The sequence below is a fragment of the Oreochromis aureus genome, linkage group 14 (genome assembly GCF_013358895.1).
Source record: "Oreochromis aureus strain Israel breed Guangdong linkage group 14, ZZ_aureus, whole genome shotgun sequence".
NCBI classification, from domain to species: domain Eukaryota; kingdom Metazoa; phylum Chordata; class Actinopteri; order Cichliformes; family Cichlidae; genus Oreochromis; species Oreochromis aureus.
In genome coordinates, this window is record NC_052955.1 from 37,273,493 (window position 1) to 37,298,647 (window position 25,155).

At 39.5% G+C, this 25,155-nt stretch overlaps 3 protein-coding genes across 4 annotated transcripts in view; 1 reads left to right on the forward strand and 2 right to left on the reverse strand.

Moving 5' to 3' along the window:
• nf1a (neurofibromin 1a) overlaps nt 1-25,155 on the forward strand; it is a 154,244-nt gene that overhangs the window by 97,273 nt on the left and 31,816 nt on the right. For both annotated transcript variants that reach the window (XM_039622674.1, XM_039622675.1), the window contains exons 33-35: nt 515-661; nt 760-906; nt 4,035-4,145. In XM_039622674.1, the coding sequence (XP_039478608.1) occupies nt 515-661; nt 760-906; nt 4,035-4,145 (405 nt within the window). The remainder of the gene's footprint in view (nt 1-514; nt 662-759; nt 907-4,034; nt 4,146-25,155) is intronic.
• Nucleotides 6,882-13,603, reverse strand: omgb (oligodendrocyte myelin glycoprotein b). The gene is made up of 3 exons (XM_039622677.1): nt 11,629-13,603; nt 11,144-11,356; nt 6,882-9,979 (listed from the first exon to the last, which is right to left on the reverse strand). The coding sequence occupies exons 1-3, from the start codon at nt 11,736-11,738 to the stop codon at nt 8,998-9,000; spliced, it is 1,305 nt and encodes a 434-aa protein (XP_039478611.1). The 5' UTR covers nt 11,739-13,603; the 3' UTR covers nt 6,882-8,997.
• Nucleotides 18,885-24,867, reverse strand: LOC120443631 (protein EVI2B). Its single transcript, XM_039622676.1, has 2 exons — nt 24,653-24,867; nt 18,885-24,274 (listed from the first exon to the last, which is right to left on the reverse strand). Exons 1-2 carry the CDS (start codon nt 24,850-24,852, stop codon nt 23,014-23,016), a joined length of 1,461 nt encoding a protein of 486 aa, XP_039478610.1. The 5' UTR covers nt 24,853-24,867; the 3' UTR covers nt 18,885-23,013.

A 25,155-nucleotide genomic window follows, 5' to 3' on the forward strand; every position in this document is an offset into this window, starting at 1 on the left:
ATCTGTAACTGATTTGATGTGATTGTAATCTGTGTGCTACATGATCATACACACACACATGCTCACATGCTGAAACCCTCCTCATATGATACTTTTGTTAGATTCAGAACCTCTAGTATGCTCTTTTATATAAAGATAAACCAGATGTTATTTCTTTTTGGCAATTAGCAACTTTAGTCTTTAGATTTTTTTCTTTTCCTTGTCCAAATTTTTTGACATCTGCTGCCTGCACATGAATCACAGACTCATCATGTAAATTAATGATCCCCTCTCTTCTCACTAATACCACCATGCTGACTGTTCATCAATTGTTTGACCAGTCACTAACAAAAAATTAACAAACAAACCAAACATTTTATATCAACAGAGTTTGTGTAGTCAGGTAAAACTGTGCTATATGGTCATGTGACAGTTCAGATAAACCAAACATTTTGCAAACTAAATCAGTGAAGTGCCTGGTGTCGTGTTTCTTCTCCCCTTAAGTTGAGCTTGCAATCTTCTCTCTCTACCCCAGGTTTTTCTTGGACATAGCATCTGACTCTCCACCCAGTGATTCTGTCAACCACAGCCTGTCATTTATCAGTGACGGTAACGTGCTGGCTCTCCACCGGCTGCTGTGGAATAATCAGGAAAGAATTGGCCAGTACCTATCCAGTAACAGGTCAGAATTTTCTATTTAATTAAATTAGGTTTTTTTTATTTTTAATCATTGCATTTTTATTTTTGATCATTAAATCATGAGTCACAATTTTATTCTAGGGACCACAAGGCTGTAGGTAGGCGACCTTTTGACAAGATGGCCACCTTGCTGGCTTACCTAGGACCGCCGGAACACAAACCTGTGGCTGATACTCACTGGTCTAGTCTCAATCTGACCAGCTCCAAGTTTGAGGAGTTTATGACCAGGTAAGTTTGATAACACCTTATTAACATAATGGTTCTGCCTCAACAAGCACATGTAACTTTGAGCATCTTTGTTCCCGTTTATGGGTTGGAAGTCTGTCCATCTTTAGTTTTAGATGCATTAAGCCTTTATAGGAAGCTTTTATTGTATTCAATTTCAACTTTTATCTCAGTGCATCATGGGAAGCCCCAGCAGCCTAGGCCTATTGCAGCGCAACTAAAGGAGGATTCAGGGTCACCAGATTGAGTCCTGTCTATTGGCTGTCAAAAAGGAAAGTTTTGAACCAAATCCAAAAAGTAGAGAGGGTGTCCGAACTGAGAGCTCGATCCACAGAAGAGGGTCCTGAAAGGTGAAGGCTCTTCCCTCCATTCTACTTTTAAATACCCTTGGGACTTCAAGTAAGCCGGCAATCTAAGAGCAAAGTGTTCTAATAGGATGATACGTTACTGTGAGGCCTTTAAGATGATTTGGCCCCTGATCATTCAAGAAAAGGATTTTAAATTAGATTCTGGTTTTAACAGTTAGCCTATGAAGAAAAACCAGTATGGGCAAAATATGCTCTGTCTTTCTGGTCCCTGTGAATACTCTTTCCAGATCAACTGAAGACTTTTGAGGGAGCTTTTAGGACATCCTGATAATAATGAATTACAGTAGTCCAGCCTACAACTACTAAATGCATGAGCCATGTTTTTTTTCAGCATCACTCTGAGACAGGGTGTTTCTCATTTTATATATTCTTCATAAATGTAAAAAGAGACAAAAAAATATGAATTAGAGGTTATCCAGGTCTTCATGCGTAGCAGTGAAAATGTATGCTATGCTTTCTAATGATGATGCCTACGGGAAGCATGTATAATGTAAACAGAATTGGTCCTAGCATCGAACCCTGTGGAACTCAGTAATTCACCTTAATGTGTGAAGAGGGCTCCCCATTTAAATGAACAAGGTGGAGTCTGTTAAATAGTTATGATTCAAACCACTACAACACAGTATCTTTCATTCTTATAGCATGCTCTAATCACTGCAATTAAATATTACAGTCAACAGTGCAGTCATCTACTAAGGTCGAGCAGAACATATACAATCCCAATAAAAAGTTTAAGACCACTTGAAAAATGCCAAAAAGTCATATTTTGCATGGTTGGATCCAAGAAGAGCTCCAACATACAACAAGAAAAAATGGGAGTGAGAAAACGTTTTTTTGAGCATGCAATTTATTGAAAAGAATGCTTAAACTGAAGCAGGCTGTTTTACAGCTGATCAAAAGGGAACATTTCTCCAAGTGGTGAAGACGGCTGCACGAAGGGCGTCTACTATCTGGAACTGTTGTCCATTTTTCCCTTGCCATCTATCCCCAAAGGTTCTCAATTGGATTTAGATCAGGGGAACATGCAGGATGCTCCAAAAGAGTGATATTATTGTCCAGGAAGAAGTCCCTTGTCCTGTGGGCATTGTGTACTGTAGCGTTGTCCTGTTGAAAAACCCAGTCATTACCACACAGACCAGGGCCCTCATTCATGAGGGATGCTCTATGCCACATGGACATAGCCAGTGGCCATTTGACACCCCTGAACCTCCTGAAGCTCCGTTGTTCCACTGAAGAAAAAAGCACCCCAGACCATTATGTTCCCCCTCTCCACTGTGGTGCGTAGAAATCATCTCTGGTGGGATCTGCTTGTCATGCCAGTAACGTTGGAAACCATCAGGACCATCAAGGTTAAATTTTTTCACATCAAAGAATAAAACTTTCTTCCACCTTTCAATGTTTGGTGCTCTATTTCAAAGTCCAAATGGTCAGTTCTGTGGCATTCAAGGAGACAAGACCATTGAAGATGTTTAATGTTTTTGAAGCCATTCGGTCTCAGATGCCGTCTGATGGTTATGAGGCTGCAGTCGGCACCAGTAATGACCTTAATTTGGGTCGAGGATCATCCAGTGTCTTGACATACAGCCGATTGGATCCTCCAGCTCAGTGCTGGTGAGGGTTTTTTGGGTCTTCCACTTGACTATTTTGTTCCATAACCCTCAGGATCATTTAAGAAATTCCAAATGACTGTCTTACTGCGTCCCACCTCAGCAGTGATGGCATGCTGCGAGGGACCCTGCTTATGCAGTTCAACAACTCGACCATGTTCAAAAAGGGACAGTTTTTTTTGCCATCAGAACGTCATGACAGTGTGACTACCTGACAGAAAATGACAATGAATCCACATTTTTGCACAGATTTGGCCTTTTAAAGACATGTGGTCTTAAACTTTTGATCATTTGTAAAACAGCCTGTTTCAAACAAATGTTTTGTCTTATTCTATGTGAATGTTAATATTGCCATCTATAAGTAATCCTAAACAGCTTAATAGTGGAGAATAATAAATCACTAAACTTCTTTAAAAAAACAAGCCATTTGGGTTAGGTTGACGATCCACCACAGCACAATAAAACTGATTCTTATTCACGACTCCTGCATGCACCAAGGAGGGCACTGCTGAGGATGCCAAATGAGGATTCAGGCACAAAATATCAAATCAGGAGGATGAGGTATCTTAAGGGTAGCATAGATAAAAGCGATAACGGCAATCATAAACTAAGGTAGACAGCATGCTGGAATCCAGGATAAAACCCGAGTTAAGGTAGCTGCTCTGTACTGTGTTGGCAAATGGCATTAAAGAAGATAACAGTGGAGGAATTATACCCTTAAGTTTAGTTGCAGCACTATCTACTGTAATTAAAAGTATTCCCAACTGCTGTGTGATCCATTATTGTAAATCTTATTGTTGTTAGGAAATGATCAAAGGGTTTTCAATGAATACTTTTAAATGTTCGGTTTCCATGCCATATCTCAGAACTAGATGGAGAGTGTAGTTAAAGCTCTTTTGGGTTCTTTTACATTTTGAGAGAATCTAATTGTGTTTAGGCTGTCATTTTCAGCATCTAAATGGATGTCAAAGTCATCCACAACAATTATTTTATCTGAGCTGAGCACTAAGTCAGATAACAAGTCTGATAAACCTCTGAGTAAGGGCCAAGGGGACGATAGAGAAACAACAAACAAAACTGGTTTGTTATTTTACCAGTTAGGTCACAACTTTATTTGCTCAATTTACTATCTTCAGCGCTTCTAATTCTTCTCCAGGCATCAAGTACATGAGAAGGAGGAATTCAAAGCCTTAAAGACCCTCAACATTTTCTACCAGGCAGGAACCTCAAAGATTGGAAATCCAGTGTTCTACTATGTCGCCCGCAGGTAGGACTTGGTATTACTTATTTCTCAATTTAGTAAACTGACAAAATAATAGATCAGAGTGCATTTGTTGTTAGAGACTTTGGTTCATTTTAAATTGCTGTCAAGCAAACCTTGCATTCAAAATTTCCTCTGCCGAAAATGAAATGATGTGGAGGTTTCAAATTAGTCAAGACAGAGCTATTCTGTAAAGACATATTGTATCTGTCAGAATGTGTGCTGGCAAGTTGGATGAATTATTTCTAGATTAACCACTAACCACATATCCTGTGTGTAGTGTTAGTGTGTGATGTTTCCTGGATACCAGTATATACCTATCAACAGTAGTTGAGACAGTATCTGCTTCAAACAGATTGTTATTGTTTTGTTTTTGTTTTTTTAAAATAGGACCCTGTTGTATCTGTTTTGTCTATGTTTGGGGACTGAGCACTCAAGCATTCACAGTATTGACATCCAAATCTTTATTATTATTGAGTGTCCCAGTACACTAGGTGGAGAGTCCCAGTATTGAGGCATTCCGAAAGTTGATTCAGTTCATCTGGACGTAGCGTTTTCAGTGGGAGAAACGTCTCGTCACTCATCCAAGTGACTTCTTCAGTCTCAGCTGACTGCAGGTTTCTCCAACCTTATAAACAGTACATTGTGCATGATGGCTGAAACTAGCACCACTGGCGAACAATGGGCTTGACAGGTCAGTTTCTTGATCAACAACCCCTGATCAAAGGCCATTGATCAACTGCTATTGATCACTGAGGAATAACCATTGATCATTGGTCATGAGTACCATTCACAGAGAGTGGGAAGTGGCTGCAATCCTTCTAAGATTGTGAGATTTCCATCAGTAATGGGGGACATTTAAAAGTTGATGTGCACCATAAACTTTACCAAGCCTTCCTAACTTTTTGGAATCTCCTTATCTGGATGATTGAGCATGTATCAAGAAATACTGTATATTATTTGTCAGATTTATTATTCTGATTATTATTATTATTAAGTGTGCCAATTCATACATATCAAAAACACATCAATTTTAAAATGTCTGCCACTGTTTTTTTTAGTAAACCTGTTTTCACTGAACAACAGCAAGCGATTTCCAACTTTTTAGTGCCACCAGCAGCAAAGAAATACATGACTATTCTCTCAAAGCAAATACTTTGATTTTTCTTTGAGCTACTTGTTATTGTACAATCAGTGCACTTTAATACCAATTTCACAACTTTGTAGTGAGCTGTGTAGAATACTATTTAGCTTAAACTGTACACTGCCACAGAATCTCGATCGATACAATTCTGTTATTTTTATACAGCACCAAATCACATCAACAGTTGCCTCAAGGCGCTCAGATTGGATTTAGGTCAAGACTTTGACTAGGCCACTCCAAAGTCTTCATTTTGTTTTTTGTTTTTTTAAGCCATTTAGAGGTGGACTTCCTGGTGTGTTTTGGATCATTGTCCTGCTGCAGAACCGAAGTGCGCTTCAGCTTGAGGTCACAAACAGATGATTGGACATTCTTCTTCAGGATGTTTTGGTAGAAAGCAAGATTCATGGTGCCATTTAACACAGCAAGTCTTCCATGTCCTAAGGCAGCAAAATAGCCCCAGACCATCACACTACTAATACCCTATTTTACTGTTGATGTTCCTTTTCTGATATGCTGTGTTACTTTTACGGCAGATGTAATGGGACACACACCTTCCAAAGGTTCAACTTTTGTCTTCGTCAGTATACAGAATACTTCCCAAAAGTCTTGGGGATCATCAACATGTTTTCTGGCAAAACTGTGATGACCTTTTATGTTCCTTTTGCACAGCAATGGTTTTCGTCTTGGACCACTGCCATGCAGGCCATTTTTGCCCAGTCTGTAATGAACATTGATGTTAACTGAGGTGAACCCTGCAATTCTTTGGATGCTGTTCTGGCGTGTTTTGTGACCTCTTGGATGAGTCATCGCTTCACTCTTATGGTTATTTTGGTCAGCAATTCACTCCTAGGAAGGTTCACCACTGTTCTATGGCTTTAATCTTGCCTTCAGCTTTATAACCTTTTCCAGACTGAGGGACTTCCTTGGATCGTGACATGATGTCTGGCTTTTGAGGACCTTTTTGGTCTACTCCACTTTGTCAGGCAGATCCTATTTAAATTTCTTGATGGAAGTGTATCAGTAATCAGGGCTGGGTGTGACTAGAGAAACTGAACTCAGCTTTCCAAAGTTAATTTATGTTATAATGGGGCGGGGGAGGGATCACTTTTTCACACAGGGCCATCTATGTTTGGATTTGTTTCCCCCTGAATAATAAACACCTTCATTTAGAAACTGCAGTTTCCATTTTTATAAGCCATTTTTTAAGAGTACAAACCGCTTCTCTCAAAGACATGACAGAGACACAGGGCTACTCACACCCTTGCTCATTTGAATATCATTTGTTGATTGGTTGGAATCTCCTCTCTGTCTCTTTGTGTAATAACACCTAGGGATGGGATTAATGAAGGATTTAGTGACTGCGATTCCATTATTGATATCACTTATTTTTTCAATTCCTTATCGGTTCTCACTGGCAGATTAATTGCATGCTGTGGGTCAAACGTTTGTGCATGTTTGTTGGGGTATTTTCCCTCTTTGTTGTAATCAGTGTTGAGTCGTTATTTTAAAAAGTCAGTGTTACACATACAGAACACTTAAAAAAAAAAAAAAAAAAAAAAGTAATGCAGTAAGTTACTTAATTACTCCTGCGAAAAAGTAATTTGTTATACTACTTGTTACATTAGATGGTGGAGAGTCCCAGATTTTAAGCCCTAGTGGGAGTTAGAGTCGTTGGGGACTATTGATCATGTGCCCCTTCGCATGAGCCAAAGTGTGAAAAAGGGTGTGGATCATTATCAGCAGAGGTTTGGGATAAAAAGCATTGTGAGACCTTGCCTCACCCTATCATGTGACTTATTGAGATCAACTGACAGAAGATGTGAGTGGGCGTTAAAGTATCTGGGAAGGGATCTCAAAACTGGATTATAGGTGTCAGACAGTTGGTGTGGTAAGCAACCCCCTCTGTTCAAGGATGGTCGTTCACAGTGGACATAGATGGCTTCTTTCACTCCTCTTTCAACCATCTGTCCTCTTTGTCCACAATGTGAAAATTGGCATCCTGGACATTGAGAACACCTCAACATTGAAGTTTACCGGAAGCCCACACACAGACTAGTACCTACTCTTTGACTCCCACCACCCTCTGGAACTGGAAGTGATCCTGCAATATCAGTCAGAAAAAGTTCCCTCTAAGGCAGAAGGGAAAGAAAAGGAACACACACATGTAAAGAAAGCTCTTAAAACATGTTTTTATCCCAACATGGGCTTTAATCAAATCAGCAAAGATGCACAGTAAACAAGGTCAGACACCAACTAGGGAGAAACAGAATAACAAACAGAACAAAAATGTCATCCCTTATGTAGCCAGTTTTACAAAGAAACTGACGCACACACTCGGACAAAAATTGGTTTGTCCCAAAGACAAACTAAACAACCAACCTCTACATTCGAGAAACCCAACAGCCACTTCATAAACGTATGGCACAACATAGAAGAGCCACCTCGACAGGACAAGACTCAGATGTACATGTGCATCTAAAGGATAAAAGTCACTCTTTCAAAGAAGGCCAATGTAGACTGTTTTTGGTAGCTATTCGTCACAGTTTTTGTAACATTCTCAACAAATTTTTCCCATTCATTTGAATGGAAGAGCGCCTGAAAAGGGCACCAAACTAGGCCACTTTGGAGCCTTCCTGCTCAGCCATACTTTATCGCAGACACATCATCCAAACTTCATATGGGTCACACGGTTGTCCATCACATTTTATACACAGTACAAACATGAAAGTTAGGTATTTTGTACTTGAGAAGTTGTTGCTGCTCACAATTAAATAATTTTTGTGATACAACTTGTAGGTTTCTCTTGGTAAAGTGTTGTTTGAGACTCAAATTCCTGTTTGCGTTCTGCTTTCTGTTTCACGAGTGGAATTGCAGTCCTGCAAATGTCTTCATTCGCATACATTTTTTAGTCTGGCAAAGGGGTGAAGAGGGGTTTTCACTCACCCAAGACACACTCCCATGCAGTCCTCCAAGATACGACTGCTGAAAGTTGGTTGACCAGTGACCTGGAATAGAGAAGGAAGCGATAGCGATAGTCTAGTTCACTGGAAACAGAAGAACTGGGGTGAAAAAAATTTAAAAAATACAGCATGAAACGCACAGTTGCCGTAGTGCACACTTTTCACTATGTTTAACACTTGATCTCACTTGAGCTCTTTATATGTTATAGCTTCACTCTCCTTTGCGGCTGGCTGACTCACCAACAGCAACAACATGAGCAAAACTGTCTCACAGATTGGCTCACATGCTTTAAACACTGCTTCCGTCTGACAACAGACTCTCTGCAGGCATTCGGGCAGTCCCCGTAGTGGAACGGGAGGGGAACATGCTTGCACGTGTGTATTATACACTGTCCTATTGCTAGTTCTTAACTGGTAAATTGGAAAGTATTTTGTATTACAAACATTTTGGGCTTCTTATTGGGAACAGCACTGTTCTAAATGGCTTGGTAGGACCAAAACACCACAATAGCATTGATTCGGAACAAACGAATAAATGAACCCAGCAGCATGTGTTCAAGCATTAAACTAAATGTTTACATCTGACATTTTTCTTTGTGTAGAGGATTTTAAGAGATATTGTCATGATGTGCATCTTGAAAGGATGGTGATGACAGAAGATAACAACAGTCGCAACAGTTTTTATACAGCAAAGGAAAATGGAGGTGCTACATACAGGAAATTACTTATAGATTTAGTGTCCACATGCTGCAGTTTAGAAGGTGGTGAATGCAGTTGTCATGACTACAACAGACAGAATGACTGTTTGTTGAGTTTTGATGTCCAGTTTGCAGCCTTCATTATATAAATTAGTTAGTTTAGGCTTCTTGGTTAAAGACTTTGGATGTTCTGTTGTGCTTGTGTGTGAAGAAAAACTATCCATACTTGTTGAAGATGTCCAGATGTGGTCCCCGGATTCATTCATACCTGCTTTGCCCTGATACATTCCACTGTCAACAAGTGGAGATTTTGCCTGATAGTTAGGTGTGTTCTCTACAGTCCTTGGGGGCAATTGAACATCCTGCCCTTCACTTCTGCTGTTAACCCAGAGTGGTGACTCAGTAAACCGAGCTGAGTACCTTTCCCTTCCTGTTACTGGTAAATGGGATTGCCCACAGATGGGTCTTGTATAACAGGGGCACCCCAAAACAGTTGCACGGGTTTTCTCTGACCATCTAAGGAGCTTTGTTATGTGTTCTTCTTCTTCACAAGCCCAGGGGTTATCCCCAAGAGTAATAATCTCCAGTCCTATTAGGTTATCAAAAATTCCCTCAGACAACCAGGTGAAGCGGTTAGCATGCAAATAAAACTGGGCCAGTCGGGGCAGTCGATCCAACGATCCGGGCAGGATCTGCAACAGATAGTTATGTGATAAGTCAATGATCTCCAAGTTGTGTGGCATGTTTGTGGGCACTGTCCAAAACCTGTTATGACTGAGGTTAAGAGACCGTAGACTCAACAGTGTGTTATTGATAAAGACCACTCTCTCTAGCTCATTATCTGATAGATCCAGAACTTTCAGGTTCCAGTGGTAGGCTGTGTCATTTTTGTCTAGAGAGCGTAGATGATTCCCTGCTGCTCGAATGTCCCACAGAGACCTTGGCAGGGCAGGGGGGAGACTCTCCAGGCGGTTGTAGGACAGATCCAGGGTGCGCAGATGGGCATAGTGGCTGAGCTGGCTGTCCAGACCCTGCAAGCTGCCAAAGGAATGTCATATTTAATCATCATATTTATTACCATCATAATTGTAATAAAATGTCAATATTGCTAATTGGATTGATGAATAATCAAATGGCTTAAAAGCTAAAGCATGAAAGTTTGCTAGTGTAAAACACTCTGAGTGCTTAAAAAAGATTAGAAACGCATTTGCTAAATATCAGTTGGTACCATATAGCATGATTGTAAGCACATAAGTATGACAGGAGTGAATATAGGGATCTTGTAAAAGCCTTAAGCATGTCTGGAGTTACAAAAACTACTCATATTGTGTTCATATTGAACACCTTTAAGGTGAAGGAAATTATGGTAGATTGCCAAAGATTCAGGCCTCCTTTCCAGCCTGTGAAAGTTTGTGGGGTGGACATAGAGATGGTAACAAAATATAAATATCTAGGTTTACACATATACAACAAACTAAACTGGTCCTGTATATAGGAGCCGTCTCTTTTTTTAAGGAAGCTAAGATTTCTTGAAATTGCAGTAAATTGCTGCAGACGTTCTTTCAGTCTGTGGTGGCAAGCGTGCTGTTCTATGCTGCACACTTCTACTGGGGAGGCAGCATAAGAAACAAGGGTGCAAAAAGACTGGACAAACTAGTGAAGAAAGCTGTAATTGGAGCCATACTGGGGGAGATGGTGGAAAGATGCACACTAAATCCATTAGAAGCCATTCTGATTAATTCTGATCACCCACTTTACAACATCTTTATGGAACAAAAAAACATGAGTACTTGAAGAGCCCCTGCTCTCCATTGGAAAATCATTTGCACCCGTAGATATCTGGCTTTTAAATTCTCATATAAGTAGCAGATGAGCGATGTCAGATATATGAGATCAATCAACAATCAAGTTATTCTTATTCTCCTATAAACAGTTGGTATTAGTTCCAAGTTCATCTTTAGAAGTTCCTTAAAGGCTTTTACAGGTGAGTGTGTATGTAAAAATCTATTATTATTAAGTTATAAGTTCAGAAAGCTTATCTGGGACAGCTATATATTTTAACAGTCAGACCCTCTAGTTAAGTAGATTTCTGCTTAACCATATGCTACGTATTCTGTTACCTGTTACATGCACATGTATCTCAAAGTGAGTCATGTAATATAATGTCTAAAAGTGGAGCATTTAAGAGGTGCAGGACCTTACCTGTTAAAAGAAAGGTTGAGAAAGCGAATGTTATGCTGCAGACCAGGTGGTAACTTGGTCAGGCCTCGTGAAGAGCAGTCCACAACACGATGGCCTCCGCTGCAGGAGCAGGCAGCAGGGCAGATGGACAGCACCCAGCCTCCCAGCAGCCCACACAGCAGCAAGAGGAGTAGGTAGAGCACAGAAGCAGAGCATACAGGCATGCTTAGAGCTCTAAAAGTGAGACAAGTTTTTAAAGTAGTAAATTAGATATCAATCTGGCTCGTTCTAGCACATGAAATTTCATAGTATTTAAACTTAAAATTGATACTTCTATTATTTCAAATATTCTATATTTCTTTGTTCGTTTTCTCACATAACTGTCAGATTATTTACTGAAATTTTATTTTTTTTTCTTTTTTTCTTTTTTTCTTTTTTTGCTGATGTAGTCCAGATATCTTTGGCAAGTGTACTGACAGAATTTTGTAAAAATGCAGTGACTATACCTCAGGAGGTAGGGCAGGTTGTCTACTAATCTGAAGGTGTGTGGTTTGATCCCTGGGTGCTCCAGACTGCATGCCACATATCCATAACCCCAAGTTGCTCTTCTATGCATCCATCGGACTATGAACAGGTATGACTGTTAGATAGCAAGCACTTTTGTAGAAAAATTATACAAAAAATTGCTTTTATGATTATGTGAATGAGGCAAGCTGTATAAAGCGCTTTAACAACTCAGGTAGAGTAGAAAAGCAATATATGAGAACCAGTCCATGTAACTTTATGTACTTCTGATGTGATAGGAAGTGGGTATAGATGACTCAAGTTGATCTAACAGTATTATTTTTTATATGCTTGTGACAGGGCTGGGCTGAAGCCCCATCTCATGTTTATGGAGAGCACGGTACTTAATCACCATCTGTCTTTTTTTGATTGTGTAGGTATTTCAGTTAGAAAATCTTTTTTGGGGTTTCGAATGCATTACATGCCAAAGGCAAGTGAATAATTGTCCTAAAAGATTTTAATTTGAGTATTGACCAAATTAATTATGAATATGATTGTCATGCAGTACTTGAGCTAATGCCCTAATGTAGCAGTGATGGGATTGGGTTTTCTGTTTTGGGTTTCCATATTTTTTCTTGCACCTTTTCTTCTTTGGTTCTGCATTCTTGTTTAAAACAGGAAATCTGTTTCCGTGTGCTGTTTTCTTTCTAATATTTTTCTTGGCTTTGTCCGTGGGTTCTAAAATTGTTGCACATGGACCTATGAACACAACAGCATCTACAGTGCATATGATACAATAATATAACAGAATGACACCAAGTTTCAGTTACTGAATTGTACACAGTAGCTCTGAAGTGTTTGAAGGCTGTAATCATAGAGCATTGTACATAGCTCATTAGAGAAGATCCATTTAACTGTATACTATTCTTAGTCACAGTTCTATGTGACAAAACTATAAATATAAATATCAACAGAAACCATAATTTCATTAGAAATATTAAAAACTTTTAACTTTTAACTTTTAACTGTGGCCCACCAGGTAACAGTTTGAGCATTTTGGCGTTTTATTCTCAAATTGAGTCCTTACATTATCAGTAACATTATTGTTATGTAATATCATTGATGGTGTTAAGAAAATTTGTTATGTTTAATGTTATTTATTAGTTAGTAAGTGAATGGCTGTGGAAATGGCACGTGCATTGAGAATTCACCACTTGAACTCATCATACTCTCTTCTCAGTACTGTTGCCATTCTGAAGTAGGGTTCTGTGTGTCTTTGGTTTTAAGTAGCAACCAGCTTGAAGATGTGCCAGTAGGACATGCGCTCAGAATGCTGCAGTGACATTCAGTTCATTCAGGCAAATAAACTGTGTGTCCACAGCTGCAGTTCATATTCTGATCTAAAGACTACTCTATCACAAGCACTGAATATGGTAAATATATTCTGGAAATTTCTTCAAGGTGTCGCTTTATGTGCTTGATAATAGCAGTTGTCACTGCTATGACTGTGCTTTACATTGCTAGCTTCTATATTTAAGAACTGTAATGTGACTTTTCTCAGTGCCTCCATGGAATAGTAAAAGAAAAAAATCTGCATAGCAACAGAGCACAGACTAGCTTTATCATGAGCCAGCACTACATTACATTAATTTACTGTAGCCAACATGTGCATGTGGATCTCCCCATTTAAAATCACTCACCTTATGCTTTCTAGTGTCTGTTTATCATCTTTCCTTTTTTCTTCTCGTTTCCTCCTCAAGCTGTAGTTGTGTCCTTTCTTAGTGCTTCTCTTTGCTGCTCAAGAGTCTCAGATTCTTGTTTCTGGTTGTTGTGTGGCAGTACACAATACTACCTTCTGTCGCTGGTGCTGTGTCCTGTTTACTGCTCTGCAGGCTCCTGATGCAGCTGGAGCTCCAGGTTAGGGAGGAGAGAGAATTGCAGCAGCAAGCCAAGCCTACTGCTGATGAAGCAAGCAATAACTCGACTGGTGTGTGTGTATACATATACATATACATATATATATATATATATATATATATATATATATATATATATATATATATATATATATATATACATACATATATACACATACATATATATACATATATATGTATATATATATATATATATATATATATATATATATATGTATGTATATATATATATATATATATATATATACATATATACATATATATATATATATATATATATATATATATATATATATATATATGTATGTATATATATATGTATATGTATATATATATATATATATATATATATATGTATGTGTGTGTGTGTGTGTGTGTGTGTGTGTGTGTGTGTGTGTATATATGTATGTGTGTGTGTGTATATATGTGTGTGTGTGTATATATATGTGTGTGTGTGTGTGTGTGTGTGTGTATATATATATATGTGTGTGTGTGTGTGTATATATATATGTGTGTGTGTGTGTGTGTATATATATGTGTGTGTGTGTGTGTGTGTGTGTGTATATATGTGTGTGTGTGTGTGTGTATATATATATATGTATATATGTATGTGTATATGTGTATATATGTATGTGTATATGTGTATATATGTATGTGTATATGTGTATATATGTATGTGTATATGTGTATATATGTATGTGTATATGTGTATATATGTATATATGTGTATATGTGTGTGTGTGTGTATATACATACGTGTGTGTGTGTGTGTGTATATGTATATGTGTGTGTGTGTATATGTATATAGGTGTGTGTGTATATATGTATATGCATATAAACAACTAGTAGCTCAGTGTTCCAACATTCGAAAGGAGGGACTGCTATCACAGCTAGAGATTGACGAGGTACAACATAAATGCTACGGCAAGGAGGAGTCAGGACGCCAGGTCAGGGGGGAGATATCATCACCCCCACCCGAGATTGGGTACATAGCCCCAAGTGCGATAGGAGAAGGATCGTTGAGTGCGAGAGGAACTGACCTGAAAGATAGGATCATGGCCAAGCTTGCAACCTGGATCCCCCGTAGCCAGTTACCAAGATTACGTGAAGTACCCTCAGAAGGTCTGCTAGATGATGTTAATGCAGCACTACGGACGATACCTACAACCACGATTACCGACACTAACAAGCTGATCTACACTACGGCAGCAGTGATCAGTGAGATGCTTGGCTACAAGTTGAACAGCCACAAGGGGCAGTACCCTCCATGGAGAAGGAGCCTAGAGGGCAAGATCAAAGTAGCACGGAGGGAGGTTAGCCAACTAACGGAGTTGCAGAAAGGTGTGACAAAGAAGGTGCATAAGTAATACAGCAAGCTGTCCATACCTGAGGCCTTGGAAACTGCCAAGCAAAGACTCACAGCCTTGGCCAGCCGTTTGAGGAGGTACACCAGAGAGATAGAAGGCAAGAGAATAAACCAGCTGTTCTCTACAGAACCAGCAAAGGTGTACTCTCAGTGGCAAGGGAACAATAAGAGAACAGCACCACCAAGGCTGGAGATGGAGCAATACTGGAAGAGCATATGGGAGAAGGACTCAACCTATAACGGAAATGCTCAGTGGCTAGTGGATCTGAGGGCAGACCATAGCGATCTCCCTGAACAGGGTCCAGTAACCATCACAGTGGCAGATATCCAAGAAAGGGTCTCCAGTATGAAGAGTTGGACAGCACCAGGGTCCGACATGGTTCACGCCTACTGGCTGAAGAAGCTGACTGCACTCCACGAGCGTCTGGCAGCACAAATGAACCAGCTGCTAGTTAACGAGACACACCGGAATGGCTAACCGAAGGTCGGACGGTCCTGATCCCCAAGGACCCCAAGAAGGACCGTCCCATCCAACTACCGACCAATAACCTGCCTCAGTACTACATGGAAGCTCCTGTCAGGCATCATATCGGCTAAGATGAACAGGCACATGGGTCAATACATGAGCGGGGCACAGAAAGGGATTGGCAAGAATACCAGAGGCGCAAAACACCAGCTACTGGTAGACAGAACAGTCAGCCGAGACTGCAAGACCAGACTGACCAACCTGTGCACTGCCTGGATTGATTACAAGAAGGCCTATGACTCAATGCCCCACAGCTGGATACTGGAATGCCTAGAATTGTACAAGATCAACAGGACCCTAAGAGCCTTCATCAGGAACTCAATGGGGATGTGGCGTACAACACTAGAGGCCAACTCCAAGCCCATAGCACAAGTCACCATCAAGTGCGGGATCTACCAAGGAGATGCTCTGTCCCCACTGCTGTTCTGCATAGGCCTGAACCCCTCAGTGAGATCATTAACAAGACTGGCTACGGATACCGACTACGGAAAGGAGCAGTTGTCAGCCACCTCCTGTACATGGATGACATCAAGCTGTATGCCAAGAGTGAACGAGACATCGATTCACTGATCCACACTACCAGGCTATACAGCAATGACATCGGGATGTCATTCAGGCTGGAGAAGTGTAGTCGGATGATAACAAAGAGAGGGAAGGTAGTCAGAACTGAGGGGATTGAACTACCAGAAGGCAACATTGCAGACATAGAGGACAGTTACAAGTACCTGGGGATCCCGCGGCTAATGGGAACCATGAAGAGCGCTAGGAAAGCTGCAACCACCAAGTACCTACAGAGGGTCAGGCAAGTCCTGAGGAGTCAGCTGAACGGTAAGAACAAGATCCGGGCCATCAACACCTACGCCCTGCCCGTGATCAGGTACCCTGCTGGGGTAATAGGCTGGCCAAAGGAGGAGATAGAAGCCACTGACATAAAGACAAGAAAGCTCCTTACCATGCATGGAGGGTTTCACCCCAAGTCCAGCACCCTTAGGCTGTATGCTAAGCGGAAGGAAGGGGACCGGGGACTGGTGAGTGTCAGCACCACAGTCCAGGATGAGACAACGAACATCCAAGAATACATTGGGAAGATGGCCCCAACTGACAGCGTGCTCAGTGAATACCTCAGGCAGCAGAAACCCAAGAAAGAGGAGGGAGACGAGGAACCATCATGGAAGGACAGGCCCCTGCACGGTATGTACCACCGGCAGATAGAGGAGGTGGCTGATATCCAGAAATCCTACCAGTGGCTGGACAAAGCTGGACTGAAAGACAGCACAGAGGCACTAATCATGGCAGCACAAGAACAAGCTCTGAGTACAAGATCCATAGAGGCTGGGGTCTATCACACCAGGCAAGACCCCAGGTGCAGGCTGTGTAAAGATGCCCCAGAGACAATCCAGCACATAACAGCAGGGTGCAAGATGCTAGCAGGCAAGGCATACATGGAGCGCCATAACCAAGTGGCCGGCATAGTGTACAGGAACATCTGTGCCGAGTATAACCTGGAAGTCCCGAGGTCAAAATGGGAGATGCCCCAAGGGTGGTGGAGAATGACCGAGCTAAGATCCTGTGGGACTTCCAGATGCAGACGGACAAAATGGTGGTGGCTAACCAACCGGACATAGTGGTGGTAGACAAACAGAAGAAGACGGCTGTAGTGATCGATGTAGCGGTTCGAATGACAGCAATATCAGGAAGAAGGAACACGAGAAGCTGGAGAAATACCAAGGGCTCAGAGAAGAGCTCGAGAGGATGTGGAGGGTGAAGGTGACGGTGGTCCCTGTGGTAATCGGAGCACTAGGTGCGGTGACTCCCAAGCTAGGCGAGTGGCTCCAGCAGATCCCGGGAACAACATCGGAGATCTCTGTCCAGAAGAGCGCAGTCCTGGGAACAGCTAAGATACTGCAAGAGGACCCTCAAGCTCCCAGGCCTCTGGTAGAGGACCCGAGCTTGAAGGATACACCGCCCGCAGGGGCGTGCTGGGTGTTTTTTTTTAATGTATATGTATGTGTATATATGTATATGTATGTGTATATATGTATATGTATGTGTATATATATGTATATGTATGTGTATATATGTGTGTGTATATATGTATGTGTATATATATGTATATGTATGTGTATATATGTGTGTGTGTATATGTATGTGTATATATGTGTATATGTATGTGTATATATGTGTGTATATATATATGTATGTGTATATATGTGTGTATATATGTGTATGTGTGTGTATATATATATATGTATGTATGTATATATATATACATATATATATATATATATATATGTATGTATGTATGTATGTATGTATGTATATGTATATATGTATATGTATATGTGTGTATATATATGTATATGTGTGTGTATGTATATGTATGTATGTATATACCGTAAATCCCGGACTACAGAGTGCAACTGATTAAAAGCCACATGCTCTAATTGTAGAAAGAAAATCAATTTTGTACTTGTACAGGCCGCACCAGATTTTAAGCCGTATGCGTTTCACTTGTAATATGAGATATTTACACAGAAATATTACACGTGAGGATTTTTAACGTTTAATTTAATTCGTAAAGTAACATAAACGTTATGGTAACATACAAAAATACCTACTGTAAATGCTTTTTTTCCTCAAACAGTGCCTGTAACACGGCTACCTTTAAGTATCGGTAACACACAAATTACTTTGCTTATGTTTTTTTTACGGAACCGTGCACAAACAACATTACAACGTCTCTTAACAACTGATAAAAGTATATACCGTATATATACTACTTATCATTTTGATTGCGCTACTGTTACCAGGCAAAATGTTTTTGGCCGCATGAAAAAAAATATGCATTAGCCGCACGTCAGTATAAGCCGCAGTGTTCACAGTGTGGGAAAAAAGTAGCGGCTTATGACCCGAAAACTATGGTATATGTGTGTGTGTGTGTGTGTGTGTGTGTGTGTGTGTGTGTGTGTGTGTGTGTATATATATGTATATGTGTGTGTGTGTATATATATATATAAAGCCTTTTATGCTGGGAAAGAGAAACTGCCAGTTCCTCAATCGTGGTCACTAACAAGAAGATTTATGTTAGCGTATGAATTCATTTGAGCCTGTATGTCTACTTTTGTCTACTTTTGATGCTATGGGGATTACTTGCTTGTGGGAATGAAAGTGACATACGAGTTGATGGAACTCATTTTGAGGCTGATCATCTATTCAGATTATAACTGGAACATTTGTGGTGACCTGAAGGTTGTGGCACTGCTGTTGGGTCTACAGTTGGGGTACACAGAACACATGTGCTTTTTGTGCCTTTGGAACAGTCGTGATGATAGCAATCATTACAAAGTGAAACAGTAGCCATCCAGAGTTATGTAAGATAAACCTTTATTAGTCCCACATGTGGAAATTATGTTGTGTCACAGCAGAAAGTGGACAGTGCAACGTTACAGTAGCAAAAATTAAGAAAAACAATAGAATAGGATAAGATATTAAGAATAAGATACTGTATGCAATATAATAAAATATTATATGCAATAGAATAAAATACTACGTTGTCAGAAAGGAAAAAAAAAAACTTTTGGCCGATACAATGTGCTACATGCATCACTAGTTGATCCACTAAAAGTGTACCTTCCGCCACTTCACATTAAACTAGGCCTAATGAAAAAATTTGTCCTGGAAATGGATCGTAATGGAAATGGCTTCCAGTATCAGAAGGATAGGTTTGGAAAAACCCAAACTGATGCCAAGCTAAAAGCAGAAATTTTTGTTGGTCCTGAAATCCACGAAATGATGCGTGATGACACATTCAGATCCAAACTGAACATGCTTGAATTCGCCGCTTGGCTTTCTTGCCAAACATCGGGCTGAAAACTACGTTGAACTTGTAAGCAATATGTTAGCAGCGTATCAGCAACTCTGCTGCTGAATGTGACTCAAAATGTCTGTGAAGGTTCTCAGTCATCCAGGTCATCTTAGTCAAAGGAATTTGCAAAGAATGCAAGAAATGACTCAAAATGCATTTCTTGCATTCTCGTCTGGATTTCTTTCACTCCAAATTTGGGTGGTGTGAGTGATGAACATAGAGAAAAATTCCACCAGGATATTGCCACCATGGAGAAAAGATATCAAGGACACTTCAACCCCCATAATGATGGGCGATTACTGCTGGCTTCTGCAGCAGTAGAGACTCACAAGCGCAAAAGCAAGTGCCTAAAGCACTTTTTAACAGTGTATGTACATTCCATAAAGACTCAAGTGAACTATCTATTTACACGTTTTTTTAATGTGAACAAGTTTTGTAATCTCTCACAGTTTTGAAGCAAAATTGAGTTATGTACAGTGCCCATATAATGACTATAAAATCAGTTTCCTGATTTCCGTCTGTATGAGTAGCCAATGATACTTCAGAACCTGACGTCCTAGACAAAATCCGACTACAGATTTGGACTCGGCACACTCGATTTAGTATAAGACACATGAAATACCGCAACTAGCAAACAAAAGTTTGTGTTCTGTGATCCTGTGTTATAGAAAATCCAAAATAAATTAAATCCTGCACACATAATTTTTGTTTTATAAAGTTCTTAAAGCTGTATTCTGTACAATCATACCACACTGGAAAGAATAGTTCAAAGGAAATATTAAAAGCCCCAAATTACCTTTACATTAATATCTATAATGAATATACATAAACCACTTTGCATCATTTTCTTTTCAAAACAAAAGCAAAGCAAATTCCTGTTTTTAAAAATTATGTAGACCTGTGGAATTTGCTGATTAAAATGAAGCCACTATACATTTACAGGCTAATAAAAGCATCATGACTAGAATTATAATCCGTTTTCAAATTCCAAGGCAACTAAACATGCAGATTAAATATGGCAAGAAATTCTGAATGCAGAGTTTCCACTGATCCATCCATCAGACTGTGAGCCCCACTTATTGCTCCTGTTTTAATGAAACAAAGAAGAAATGAACTTTGCGCACACACCAAGCAACTTCTCTCTGCTGAATGTGTAAGAAATAGGTGTTAGTGTGTTAGATTTATGCCTGAATGTTGCAATGTGCTATTAAAACTGCAATGCATGCATTCATGCACATGACACAGTAACACAAGATGACTCATAATCTGATGGTAAATAATGTTTTGTGTTCTCTGTACGTCTTAGCTCAGGTATTAGGACAGGTCATCTGCTAATCTGAAGGTTAGGGGTTCCATCCCTACAGTTTGCTTGCCAAATATCCTTTCGCAAGATCCTAACCCCACGTTGCTCTCCAATGCCTCCATTGGAGTATGATTGCGTGTGAATGTTAGATAGATAGAAAGCACTTGCATAGAAAAGGAGTTATTTTCTTATATCAAAAGGATTCTCTTTCAGCTTCCTCACATTTATCCGAATTGCCACGCTGTTTTCAGAGCGAAACACTTGCGTGAAACCTGAGCTTAAACTGGAATTTTGAGCCACTAATTTGCGCTGCTCTTGGCCCAATGCTGGTTTTTACTGCGGTTAACTGGCTGCATCTTTTATTAAAAATAAAGCGCATTCTTAATAGATCCCCCTGCAAATGCAACATCACAGTAATTTGTCTCACTTAGTAAATCTGTCCCGTAGCATCTAAAATTAAATTCATCTTATTTTGTTATATTTTACTGTTGTGATACTAGGTAACTAATTTCATCCTGCCTGTTAAGGATTTATATGAGTGCTGTCTATCACTTATTCCAGCAGACTATACTGAAGTAAAATTATACTAAAAACTGCAATATAACAAAGGATTTTACTAATTAGCACCAGTTGCATAGAACCTTAAATACTATTATTAATTAATATAGATCTTGAGCTTGTATAGCATTCTGTGTTCTTCATGCAAGGCAATAGTACAACCAGAATTAGTTTTTATTCCAGCAGTGTGAGGTTCTTAGTTTAGCTGTGAATTTAATGAACTGTTGTTAAAAACTAAAAAATATATCAGGAGGATATGCCATGAATTGGGGGAAGGCACTCACAGTTTACCAGAGCTGAGCAACTTTTATGTTGTTTTTTGTCATGAATGGTCTGATGGGCCATCTCAGTGAATTATGGAGCGGTGTTTTCTCCTCCCTTTTCTTAAAGGATGGTCCAGTGTACACTATGGTAAAGGAACCAATAAAGGATGCATTTATCCTTCTTCCCTTATTATTTGGAGAATTGGTGCAACTCTTATTATGGCCATCACACAGATACTTCAGGTCAAGTCTGAGTTTCTGTTTTATGATGGTGGCACCTATACTTTTACTTCTCTGGCGTGGTAGTATAACTTGTAAAGACAACGATCAATAATTAGTCTTTGAAAGCTTTGTGTGGTTTTATGTAATTTATTTCATTACCACAAAAAGTATTGGATAATTATCAAATGAATACTTGTTTAATATAAAATTGTTTTCTTACTATTTTTAATACCTAGCATTCTAATCAAGAACTTAAATGATGATCAGTATTGCCATATTAAACAAAATGCGGTTGCACAACTAGGTCCATTGCTGACCAAAAACGCCACACTATGTAAGTGAGAAACAGAAATGGAAAATTAGAATAATGAGGGTTTTTTGTTTGTCTTTCACAAATGTGATTGTAAAGAAACAACCCAATTGTGAACAATGGAACGATTATTTTAATTATTTAAGAAATTTAAAAAGGTTATTGAAATTTTTTTTTATTAATTTTTTTTGATGGTGCAAATTGAGCAGAGAGCTAAAACAATTTACTTGCATTATGTTAGTTGTACAAGGTCCACTGTTACTAAAGTTGAACTAAATTATAAAAGGCTGCCTGAGAAATATGCTTCTGAGGTTTACATAAGCTCAATTGTTTTTGGAATTAAAGATAAAAAGTAACATTTGCAGAAAGGTCCTGAATGTGTCTGTCTTCTGGTGATATAGACATCTTTTATTCCTTCATTTAAACGAAACTAAAGTCTTAACGCACCTCCAGATTTTTACATACAACTGTAAGTACAGGAAATTTTATTGGGGGATATTTAGTTTTCTTTCTTTTCTATTGTATATGCCATACTGTGCAAAACGGATATTATTAAGATAGGCATGTATGTACCAGAGCTTGCTTTTGATGTGGCCAAGCGAACTGAATGATATTTGAAATGAGTCGGATCTTATTCACATGAATGTTAAAAAGGAAACTTCCTGTTCACATCATGGTATGCTATTTATTCACACTGTTACATGACACAGTGTAAATAAAGCTGCTTGCTGTGCAATGTTATTATCTGTTAGCAGCAAGATTATTAAAAAGGCTTTTACATGTAGCGTATGATTATTATTTTGGATATTCCTACTCTTACTAACACAGAAAACTACAATTATTCAACCTTACTATGTTGTTCTTCAGGTTTTGCTGTAGAAATCATGGTTAACATCACACAATCTCAATTATTTCCGAAAGCACTAACAAGATGGTTTCCTGTTTTTGTAGTTACCTTTGCTGCTACCAGGAAACCAATGAAGGGTGTTATAACTGATACCCTACATCTGTTGGATGTGTTTAGAGATCAAGTTCACTTAAGTTTCCATAAGGGCATTGTTCATTTGTTCAGACATATTTTCCATGACTTCAGATAGATTTGACTGATTTGCAGAAAGGTCTTGACGGAGGATTGAATTATTTGTGGACACAGGGTTGTTAGTTTGCGAAGATTCAGCCGAAACACAGTTTTCAGCAGTCTCTACTATGTCTACTGTGTTTCTCATTTCTGGAAAAACTGCATTAGTCCCATTGCTTTCTGGTCCATCATTTCCATTGACTGTTCGGCCAAATGTGGTCCCCTGGTTTTTATCTCCAAATGTAGTAACTTGAGTCATGTCTTCTAGCTCCTCATCTGTTTCTGGAAGCAAGGACAATCTTTTGGACAGTCTCGCAGGCAGAAAGCTGGCTACAGAAATTCGGTTAGGTGGCCTCATTGTTACCTGGCCATTGTTAGCTCCACCCTCTAGAAATGGTGAAGGACCCGCCCAGTCTGTAGTTGATACCTGCTGCTTCTGAAGCTTCCTTTTCTTAATAAAGATGATCAGGAATCCTACCATCATCACTAACAGGGCTCCACCTATTAGTCCAGCCACTACTTTACCATGGTTAGTTTTCTTTCTTTCTGAAGGTTCTTGTATTTTCGTTTTTCTGGTATTGTGGATGGATGTTGAAGTTTTGTGTAAGCCTGTGGAATGTTTCACATCATCACCTGCAGCAGGACTCATGCTTTCAGACTTGTCTTCTTCCGGTGTGGTAATTGTGTTAGTAGTAGAGATGAGTTTTGTAGACTTTGGTGAAAATGTAGGTGGATAGGGGTTTGTGTGCCTCCTAACGTGTGTGCTTAATGCCTTCTGGCTTTGGGTTGAGTTGATTATCACTGGAGTTACACTTGTAGGCGTTGCTGGGGTGCCAGTTTGAACTGTCATTGAAGATTTGATGGCTGTAGATTGTATTTCTGTTAAGGATTCCATGGGAGTTCTGTTTAAGTGGGGCGATGCGGAACTGGTAGGAGCTGGTGTTGTCTTAGTATTAGGTAGGATCATATTTGAGGGCATTGTTTGACTTCTTCGTTGTGCGTCTTTCGTGGCAGTTATTTTCTCTGGGTATGTCTGAGGCATCCTATGTGTTGTCAGCTCGTTGTGAGAGAATGATTCTACAGTTACCACAGAACTGAAGACTTCAGTTTGATTAGATGTCACTGCATTGCTTGCTGCCAGTGGCAGCAGCCATATTAAAGTGAGGCTTGTAAAATCTGTGGTCATTGCTGTCCTCAGAATGGCTACTGTATCTCTGAAGCTAGAACAGAGGAAATTATTTTGTCAGAGCACGTAGTCTGAAGCAGTATCATTTGAACAAAGAACGTTTAGTGTTATGCAATATAGTATGCTTTAGGAAATGGTAAGTTCCTCAAAATGCTCGTAGTCCACCATAGGTTTGAAGGGTACACAATTTACCAGTTTCAAACACTGCTTTTACCATTTTCATCGAAGTTACATTTATGTATCCTCTGTTCTTTAATAACATTTTACATATAACATTTAGTTTTTAGGTGTGTGTGTATACATGTGATATGTCACTTTTGTCTCAATTTCACATCATCATCAATTTAAAGTTGTCAAGTTATGAGTTGGACCCAAAACTATATCAGTAATCTAGTAATTTAGATTTACATACCAGTGTTTGTATAAAGGTGAACTCTCCAAGCTGTTTGTTGTCTCCTTCCAGGGTGTATTAAAAGTCGAATATTGCTGTTGCTGTCTGGCAGAGGTTTCCTTAAATGGAAGTAAGATCTTGGGGGTTGGACAGTTTGTCACTGCTGAAATTTCGAGACTGATTCTTGCACCACTTACAGGAAGTGTGACACGTGAAATCATTCTCAGTGTCCTGTGTTAAATATAGTAGTTCTTGTTTCACAACCAAGGCTTGCGTCAAAAATGTTTGCTGAAACAATGCTGAATTAATCTGTAAAATTCTAAAGATTGCCTTTTAAAAAGCGTGAATTTTAAATTTTCATAAGATCACTTTCCCATGCCCTGACCGGTCAGAGATATCTTGACTGCATAAGCTGCATAAGCTGCATAAACTGAAACAGGCTGTTTTACAGCTGATCAAAAGTTTAGGACCACATGCACATAGGACTTAGCCAGCAGCCGTTTGACACCCCTGAATCTCCTGAA